The 10,614-nt window shown below is 42.3% G+C and overlaps 1 protein-coding gene across 1 annotated transcript in view; it reads right to left on the reverse strand.

Annotated features, from left to right (window-relative positions):
* Positions 1–9,507, reverse strand: part of PRDM5 (PR/SET domain 5) — a 233,986-nt gene extending 224,479 nt beyond the window's left edge. The window contains 1 exon segment of the mRNA XM_017859310.1: positions 8,422–9,507. Coding sequence (XP_017714799.1) covers positions 8,422–8,514 — 93 coding nt within the window. The 5' untranslated portion in view covers positions 8,515–9,507.
* Between the last annotated feature and the right edge of the window lie 1,107 nt (positions 9,508–10,614).

The raw sequence follows: 10,614 nt of genomic DNA on the forward strand, positions 1-10,614 counted from the left end.
AAAAAAAAAAAAAAACTGTTAAGAGTTAAAATCCATTAACTTAAAGATATTTATCTTTAGAGAATGAATTGAAAGAAAACGACAAGAATCAAATTCAAAAAAAAAATTCTCAAGTGAAAACTATGGACAGATAAAAATATGATATTTATAATCAAATTCAAAACAAAACCTCAAGTTAAAACCATGGACAGATAAAAATATGATATTTAGAGAATAGATCCAGGAAACCTTACATACAAAAACATAACTCCACAGTATTTTTTTAAAGGGATGAGAAATGTATTAGTCTATTCTCACACTGCTATAAAGAACTTCCCTAAGTCTGGGTAATTTATAAAGGAAAGAGGTTTAATTGGCTCACAGTTCCACATTGCTGAGGGAGGCCTCAGGAAACTTAGAATCATGGTGCAAGGCAAAGGAGAAGCAGGCACCTTCTTCACAGGGCTGCAGGACAGAGTGAGTGCAAGCAGGGGAAATGCTTTGTATCAACTGCATTGTATCAAAAAGACACCTGCATATGTAGTTTATCACAGCACAATTCACAATTATAAAGATACAGAATCAACCTAAGTGCCCATCAGCCTATGAGTTGATAAAAGAAAATGTGGTATATATACACAATGGAATACTACTCAGCCATAAAAAATAACAAAATAATGCCTCTGGCAGCAGCTTGGATCTAGCTGGAGGCCATTATTCTAAGTGAAGTAACTCAGGAATGGAAAGTCAAATACCATATGTTCTCACTTCCAAATGGGAGCTAAGCTGTGGGTACACAAAGGCATACAGAGTGGTATAATGAACACTGGACACTCAGAAGAGATAGGCTAGGAGGGGTGTCCAAACTCCATATTGGATATAATATACATTACTCAGTGAGGGGTACACCAAAATCTCAAACTTCACCACTATACAATTCATCCATGTAACCAAAAACCACTTGTACCCCTAAAGCTATTGAAATAAAAAATACATAAAAGTTCAGTTTCCACCAAGAAGGTTAGTAGGAGTATCACTACTATCCTAACAATGAGAATGATAAACTGCAAAATCATAACTTTTCTTAAGGAGAGCACTAGCTTACCTGTGGCCAGTGTCCTCCTCTATCCACCATCCAAACAAGTAAAAAATCAACTAACATTTTAACAACTTGCTAAAGGAGGAATGTGAGACAGCATGAAGGTATAGAACTACGGCAAGCCCCAGACCCATGCTCACAGGCATGCTCACATTCTTTTCCAAGGACCTCCTCATGTGAGAGAGGTTTGGGAACAGATGGGAAAACAAAGAGAGACTTCCTCAGTGGTGCTGGCATGCAAGAGTGGAACAGCAGCTGCTGCAAGAATGGCATGACAGTGTACACCTCCTGTCCTGACCTTTTTCTCATATCAGAAGAAAGCCTTTAGCTACTGCAAGAAAAGCAGCAAACTATGTCATCCCCAGGATGACCCCAGTAAAGATCCACCGCTGTGGGGAGAAGGTCAGGAAACAGTACAGGCTCAAGCACTTAGACCACAACCATCAAAGGACCCCTACCACTGGGGAAGGGACAAGAAATATTCACCTACAAAAGACCAACCACTGACACAAGGCAAAAGATTAGCTCTCCTGGGGAAGAGGAACAGGCATATTGAGAAAGCCCAACTCCCAGGGCCCAGGCAGAGAAAGCCTTTATAAGAGGGAGAATGGAACAAGACAACAGAGACCCTTCTCCCATACCCCTCACCATCAGCTCACCCCACACCAAAAAATAACACAGCGAAGTCCATTGTGGGAAGAAGAACAACAGCAGGGCAGAAGTGCAGATAAAGGCTGAGAAAATTCATTGCCAGAAGACAAGAGATGTAAGAAATGTTAAATGAAGTTCTTCAGCATTCAGAATATGATACCAGACAGAAACTTAGTTCAAAATAAATAAATGCGCCAGGCACAGTGGTTCACGCCTGTAATCCCAGCACTTTGGGAGGCCGAGGTGGGCAAATCACTTGAGATCAGGAGTTCGAGATCAGCCTGGCCAACATGGTAAAACCCTACTAAAAATATAAAAATTAGCCACGTGTGGTGGTAGGTGCCTGTAATCACAGCTACTCAGGAGGTTGAGGCAGGAGAATAGCTTGAACCTGGGAGACAAAGGTTGCAGTGAGCTGAGATCGCGCCTCTGCACTTTAGCCTGGACAACAGAGCAAGACTCTGTCGAATAAATAAATAAATAAATAAATAAACAAATAAATAAATAAATGTATGTACGTAATGGTAAAAAGTGAAGGTACATAACAAAGACAATTTGTCTTCGTTTTAATTGCTCTAAAAGATCACTGATGATCTAAAGAAACAAGAGTAAAAATGTACTGTAAGATTTATAACATGTAACATAAAATGTGTGACATTTTAAAGAATGGGAAGGAGGAATTGCATTATACAATTGTATCTCACTTTGACATATCCCCTTGCTGTATAACAGACATCTCAAAAACAACATGCCTTAAACTGAAACCCTGATCTGCCCTCTTCAAACCTGCTCTGCCCACAACCTTCCCCATCTCAGTTGCTGGCCGACAATCCAATCCTTCCAATTCCTCAGGCTAAAATCCTTGGAATCATCCTGAATCCTTCCCATTCTTTCACACTTCACATCCAATCCTATCAGCATGTTCTATTACCCCTACACTACCAAAGTAGCCACTATCTTGGTCGAAACTGTCATCACCTCTCACATGGATTACTGCAGTAGAATCCTAACTCTCCCAGTTTACACACTTGTCCTGTGGCAAACTATTCTCAACAGAACAGCCAGAGTCATGCTTGATAAACAGGCAAACTATTCTCAACAGAACAGCCTGAGTCATGCTTGATAAACCTATGTCACTCCTTTGCTCAAAACTTGGCAGTGCCTTCTCCTTTCACTCAAAGTAAAAGCCAAAGGCTTTGCAGTGGCCTAAAGGGCTCTAAGCAGTGGATCTTCCCCTAACACTCATCCCTTCACTAGCCCTCTGACCTCCTCAACTACCTGCCCGCTTGTTCACTCCATTCCAGCCACACTGACCACCTTGTTCTTGGACCACAACAGGCAAACTCCTGTCTTAGGTCCTTTACTGTAGCTGCCCTTCTGCACTTAGAATGCTCTTCCCGCAGATATATGTTTGGCTAATTTCCTACCACCCTTCAAATAATTGCCCAAATCTCTCCTGTTTAGTGAGGATTAACTGACCCATCTAACATTTATAACATCCCACACACATACCCACACACCGTTTCTGCCAAGTCAACCATACCTAGCTCTTCTTCTTTTTCCTATAATGCTTATCATATTTAACATAGTATAAAAGTTATACTTTTATAACTGATAGGTCTGTCTGATAGGTCTGTTATTTTGTGTCTTCCCTCATTGGAATGCAAGCTCCCCAAGAGCCAGAATACCTATTTTCTTCACTATTGTACCCCTAAGTGAATAGTATAGATCTTGGCATATACAGTGATAAAGATTTGTTAAATGAATGTGTAAAACAAGACCTAAATAAATACAAATTACGGCACATCCACAGCATAGACTATATTCAGACATAAAAAAAAAAAACAGAGCCAAGGTAGGTAACTTAAAGGAATTTCTACAAGATACCATGGAATGAAAAATGTGAGATGATGAAGTGAGTTTACTCTTTTTTCTTATTTTTGTAAACTCATCTTTTTTTAAAAGTGTGCATGTGTTTGTATATTTGTGAATATAGCATTTTATCAGAATAGAGAAAAAAACATTTTTAAGGAAAAGGGTATATGGAATGACCTGAGTTCAAATTTTCATTAATCCACTTATGATTGATATAATCTTCCTCAACATCAGCTCTCTCATCTATAAAACAGGGATACTAACAGCCCCTTGCAGGCTTACCACAGGACTTCACTAAAAACTGTGTAAAGCATCTAGTGACTGTTGTCTCTGTCACTCGCTCTTCTGCCACTAGTAACTAAAACAGTGCCTAAAAACTGCCATAGTTCAATAAATATTTGTTGAATTCATTGTAGCTGCCATTATCACAAAAAAAAAAACATAGTTTTGGAGAAAATGTAATAGTAGTTACATCATTTAAAAAAATGTTTAACACCACCAGGAAATACAAAGCTGCCTTGAGTCACTAAGGAGAAGTGTGAATGTGTGAAAACAGGGAAGAGACAGCATATATGGCAGGCTTCATGATTACATTTCTTCAATAATGTTTCCAGATAAGTTATCATCAGCCACCAGGAAACGTAAGCAAACATTGGCTGGCAGATTTTTAGCCCTAGGATATAAATCCATGTTTCTTCAGACAAGTCACCTTCTACGCTGATCAACACAACACCTCATCCTACAAAGTCTGGTCTTCCTGTATTAACATTTATGCATGGTGATTTTTCCTCTACAGGTTTTTATTTACTTATCTGTTTCAGCTTTTTTCTCTCTTTGATTTTTTTTTAACTTTGTAAAATTTGACTTTTGTTTTAAAATCTTACTATATTTTTACAAACTCACCTTTAAGCCTTTACTTCAGGTATGTATTTATTTATTTATTTTTACTTAGGATTTTACCTCACCAAATGATCTTAGTATAAATCCTTCAGTAAGAATCAAGGTGTGTGTCTTGGTTTGGAAAGGAGGGAGTTGGAACTGTGGAAGGCATAGGAATCTGAGAGGTAACTGTGAGCTGTAAGACTCCCTACAAGTCTCTGGGCTTCAGTGTTCTCACCTGTAAAAGGAGGATGTGCCAATTAGATGACGTCTGTTAACTTAGCAAAAAAATTACAAGATATAATTTTACAAAAGCAGAGGTGGAGACAATACTTTATTTCTCCTAAAAAGTTACAGCCTGCCAAGTGGCCATCCCACAGGCTGGGAAGCATGCCTCTGGCCAAAGCCCAGAGACAGACCCTTTGAAGCAGGAAGAGCTTTACACTGAACAGGTTGGCTCTCTGCATGTCTCTTCCCAGAGAATCTCCTGGCTGGCTCAGCGATTTCAGCTCTCTGCTCAGATGTCATTTCCCCTGAGAAGCCTTCCCTGCTAGCCCTCCTAAAGTAGACCCACCCCTCATTTACTCTTTAATGCCTCATCCTGTTTATTTCCTGCAATTAATTTAACACATGCCTCAATCATTTTGGTAATTTTCCATTTTCTACTTGTTTACTGCCTATCTCCCCACACAAGAGAGCAAGCTCCTTGAAGAAAAAGACCTTGTCTGTCTTGCTCACCTGTGTATCCTCAGGGCGTTGTACAGTACCTGCCACATATGAATGATTAAATGACTGAAAGTCAGAGAAGAAAAACCTACATCCTAAAATATCTAAAGGGAAAGAAAGCTGCAAGTAGTATTTTTCCACCTTAATCTTTCCCTTAAAATCACATAATCTGAGAGCTTGAAACTTTCCACTTTGCAGTTGCAGGCACAATGTCAAAAAGACCACCCACTGGTGGTCAATCATATAAGCAAGCTAGGAAAAAAAATGGTCATGAAACAAAAAATGTAATGTAGTAAGGTGTTTGCTTAACTTTAAATTTTTATTGGATGCATACTTAATTTATGAGTTTTGAGTAACTAATATTAATTTTAATCTGCATAATACTTTGCAACCTAAAATGCCACATTTTCACTGAAGCATTCAACTGTGCTCCTGAGAAAACACAGCAAGCATTAGACAGGGTCTGGCACACAGCATGCAAAAAGTTTCAATTTTATTATTTTTCCTTATTCTGATTATTAGCAAATCACAATGTGTAAAAGTGTGAATGAACTCAGGTCTCCTTTTTCTTCTCAAAAGCTTTCTAACTGACTCTTTTCCTTTTCTTGAATTGTCACTATAGAGATTTTTACACTGGGAAAAAAAAATTAGAGGCAACAGACCAGCAAAAAAGGATAATTGCCAAGGAAAAAACTAGTAGGACTAAGGTAAAGCCAGGGAATTAGGTGATTCTGCTGCAAAGACACCACCACTCTAGGAAGCACTGCACGAAAAGGGGTAGGACTAGAGAAGGATTAAGGGGTCCCACCGGCAAGAAAATCCCATCTCAACCTGGTGAATGTAATGTGGGTGGGGTTTCTAGCAAGATTTCCCAACCTCAGTCTGGATTAGATTCTCTGAATTTGAAATCAACAGATGGCTTGAATTGCAATCACTTTCTAAAACAGGAGTGTTATACAAGCAGATGTGTTATAAAAGTGTAGCAAAACATCTGTAATTTCCAACACATGTATTAAAAGTGGTATCTTCCAAAGTTTGTTTAGAATAGAGAGCATGAAAACCTTTAAGTAAGGTCCTTGATGTAGCTGCTGATAAATCTCTCTTCTCAGGTCCCTTGATTTATGGCCAGAATTAGGTCTAGTACAAGGTAACTTGGAAAATACCTAAGAATCGAGGGACCGTTTGCCTTCCACAAGCATGTAAGGGATGCATTGATACTCAGCTGCAGCCTTACAATTCAGCTAAAGTCTGCTATTTGGCTTTAGCCTTGTCTTTGTCCTCAGATTTTGGAAGGAAAAGGAACTGAAGCTTGCTTTAGGGTCAGTTCTGAGATCAACAAACCTGTCCATGACCTTGTGACTGAATATTTTGGGATCATAACTAAATGTCAATAATAGTCTGGATTCATAGCAAACATCTGTATATTCACTTTGAAATATAGGGAAGCATTCTAAATGTGATCTGGATGAAAATCTCTATGTGTTTTATATATTAAAGTTAAACTGGCCAAGAAAAGATAAGTATCATTGCAATAGTAAAGTGATGCAATAATATATGATGATTTTGGAAGCTGTTCATTTCATCGCATGCCCAAAAATAAAATACTTACAAAGAATCAAATATATGAAAAAATACGCTGAAATTAATAAAAATCTCAAAAGAAAGGAGGTTGGCCAGCTGTTTCTAAAAACCTATATGGTAATATAAGGAAACAACAAGGATTATGTAATAATTCTAATCTTTGTAGAGTTGTTTGGTATAGTACTATTCATAACATTAAATAAAATGATTTTTAAGAACTGTGTTTAATTTTTAAAGTAATTACATTTAAGCCAGAAACCTTTAAGGAAGGTCTGAGAATTTTTCACAACTTTTAAGAATGAATTAAAAGCAGAATTTGAACTCTGTACAGAAGTCATTTGGTGATGGTTGTATTTGGCCTTCAAAAAATGTTGATTTTAACATTTGGCCATTTGGCAACTATTCAATACATCTCTAATTCAGATAAAGTATTTATTCCTGTTTTTAACATTTGAACATTCTCCCCAACTCCCATTTGAAAAAATAAATAAGTGGTTTATTTTTTCCAATTTTGCCCTGAAGGATGACTGGAGATCATGTTGTCAATGAAGCCCTTTTTTGGAGATCAGTAGCACTTTCTACTACTCTTCACCAGCTCTTTAGGTCAGAGGCTAAGGGGAGGGGGTTAAATGCAGATGAAAGACACCCTAGTGTCTCTGACTGCATCCTCTGAACCTCTTGTTAACATACCTTACCTGAACAAGCCTGTTGTTGCCCAAACCTCCATCTTACAAAATATCTACTAAGAAAAGGGGACGAGGGAGGCTAGGACGACTCTAACAAGTTATAATATTATAAGATCAAATCCAAAGAGCTGGACTGTTCCTGTGGCCTCTCTTCCTAGGCCTTTGCTTTCAACATCCAACACTTCCAGGCCCTTCCTGTATGAACGGAGCAATGTGCTTCCTCTCACCACATGCCTGTAACTTTCTGGCTGGAGAGATCGAACCGATGTTGGAGACAAATCCAAAAAAAAAAAAAATCAGAGAAAAAAGGTACAGACATTCAAAGATCATCTGGTTGGCACCTCCCTGAAGGCACATATAACACATTCCAGGAGGGAAGGAAATGCTGGGTTAATGAATGAGGTTCTACGGCCTGTGTGGAGCGGCGCTCTTGGCTGTTCTTCCCATCCCCGCATGGAAAGTTAGGGGTTTCTAGTCACATTAATTCATCCTAAAGTAAAAGAGGCGGCGGCGGAGCACCGTGCGCGAGGGGGAAGACTCCCGCCCACGCGTGCCTTTGCCAACGCAAAGACGCAGCTCACACCCGTAACCGAGGAAGAGGGAGGCTCCTGCCGCGCTCACTTCCTGCGGGAGAGAGGAAAGACATCTTGCAGCAGGGAGGCCGGTGGCAGTTCCGCCCCTGGACCGGCCGGCAGCGGAGCGCGCCCCGCCGCCACCTACGTGGCGCTGCCTGCTCGGGTGGCGCAGCGAGTAAAGGCCACCCGCCCCACGCGCGCCGCCCCGCCCGGCTCCCGCCGTCCCGCGCGAACGCCCCGGCCCGGGCCGCAAGGGCGACAGCGCTTGGGAAGCCCGCCCCCGCCCGCCCCGGCCCTGCGGCAGGGCGACTCCGGGAGGCGCAGGGCGCGCGAGGTGCAGGGGCGCGCAGGCCGCCGCCGGGTCACCCACCTTTCGCACTCTGCGGGCCGTGTAGAGCCCCATCCCGTCCTGAACCCGGGAGGACTTCAGGGAGAACCTGTCCGGCACGTACATGCCCAGCATTTTCCCGGCCGCGGCGGCCACCGCCTCTCTCAACACCGGCGCTCAGCGCCCGGCAGGCGACACATCGAAATTTGGGGTGCCAGGGTAGAGGGGAGAAGCCGGCAGGGAAGGAGGAAATGGAGTTTTCCTCCCAGAATCCCCACCTCCCTGCCGATTCCAGGATCCCCCGCGGCTCAGCCCCTCCTAGTCCCGGGTCGGGCTCGGCCCGGATCCGTTGCTGCCATTCCTGCTGCGGGGGCGCTGGGGGCGCGAGCCTGGGCGCTGCGGGCGCCAGGACGCCGCTCGCTGATTGGCCCGAAGTTGGCTGCTCGGACCCGCGCCCGAGCGCGAAGCCCATAGCAGGGCTGACCCCGGGGCCTCAAACCCGGAGGCCCACGAGCTACGCGGGCCGTCAGCACCCCTAGCCCCGGCGCGGCGGCGTGCGTTCCCGCCTTTGTCCAGCTCTGGGTGTTCGAACCTTGCCCCGCTGAACCATTACTTCAGGTAGGGAAGTCTCGCTTGCTTCTCTTCAGATGCAAAACGAAATGGACCTTCACACAGCTGGGGCATCCTCCAAAACAACTTTATCAAGTTCTGACTCTGAAAACCAGCTTATTGCCGACTACTGAGAACGAACCCTGCGGTCTAGGAAATTTCCGTGCTTCTCACATTTGAGTTACGCATCCTTGCTGTTTTTCACGTTTGTTGCAGAAGCTAGAACTTAATAAGGGATGGCGAAGTATGTTGATTAACGTACGGAGAAATATGTTGCAAACAATTTAATGTTTAAAGCACTAGAAACTAGATATGTTATGGTAACATAACCTCTGGGAAGTTCTTATACTTCTCAAGGTACAGTATTGCTGAGACTTCCCTTGCTTGATAATCATTAGACCTATTACGGATTTTCAGACATACGGAAGTGGATTTGTGGGAGACAGGAGGGGACACCCAAACAATAGAATCTGGTGCCACAACAATGAAATAAAGTCACAAATGTTTTCTAGTGTTTTAATAAGCTATTAGGCTGTGCAGTGTGCCCAGGACCTTTAAAAGCCTGTTTCATCCTTCAAGGTGAGCCTGGGGTCATCTACTCATTTCTCTTGATATGGTAATTATCTACTCTAGGGTCTTGTCTTGGAAACCATTTGATGTTGTTAATTGATGTTCTCATAAACCATTAAAAGCACACACAAAGTCTGACAAAATTATAGACTACACACACACCACAGAAACGATTCCTGTTTCTGCAAGAAACCCTTGGAACATAGACAGTTCCCAAGTAGAATTTTTTTTTTTTTTTTAGACGGGGCCTAGCTATGTCTCCCAGGCTGATCTTGATCTTGAACTCCTGGGCTCAAGGGATCCTCCGGCGTTGGCCTCCTGAAGTGCTGGGATTACACACTTGAGCTACCAAACCCAGCCCCTATGTAGATTTTGATTCAAGTTTGGAAAAAGGTTTAAAAAGCAAGAACAAAAGGCATTATGGGAAAAAAAACCATGTAATGTCAATATTCGGAGACTTTAAGGAACATAGTAAATGATTACATGATCCTCTTTCTAAGAAATACAAGTTTAGCTTTCACGGCAGGGAGAGGAACACTTAGCCACTCTGTGAGTTTTTATACCTTTGACTTGCCACAGAAGATCTTTAACTTCTCTAGGGGAAAATAAATCAATAAAAACAAAAACTCTCTTTTGGGAGAATTTGGAGTTCCATGGCCTTGAAACGTAGTAGGTGTTCAGTAAATATGTCTTGAATGAAAGTCACTTCTGAGGGTGACCTGAGATGTTCCAAAATTATATGGTGAGCCTAGAATTTACTTGGCTTTTTGTTGTGCCTCACAAGGAACCGGACTAAGTAGGTTTTCCAGGGGTCGTTTGAACCAGGGCTGAAACCAAGCCAGACCAGATCCACACTGGGCCCAGCTGGAACCAGACCACAGTCCAGAAGGTGGGGCCCTGGCATTTTCCTGGAGCATCCAGCTCTTTGTCAAACACAGGCTTCCAGCCACCCTCAAGCCATACAGGGCTCTCAGTCAAATGCTATGCCACTGTCTCTTTGGGCGTGAGAATTTCCACAGCTTTTGATCACTTGGAGAGGAAAACGTGTTTTTTGGT

The sequence above is a fragment of the Rhinopithecus bieti genome, unplaced genomic scaffold, assembly GCF_001698545.2.
Source record: "Rhinopithecus bieti isolate Rb0 unplaced genomic scaffold, ASM169854v2 scaffold_48387, whole genome shotgun sequence".
Lineage (NCBI taxonomy): Eukaryota > Metazoa > Chordata > Mammalia > Primates > Cercopithecidae > Rhinopithecus > Rhinopithecus bieti.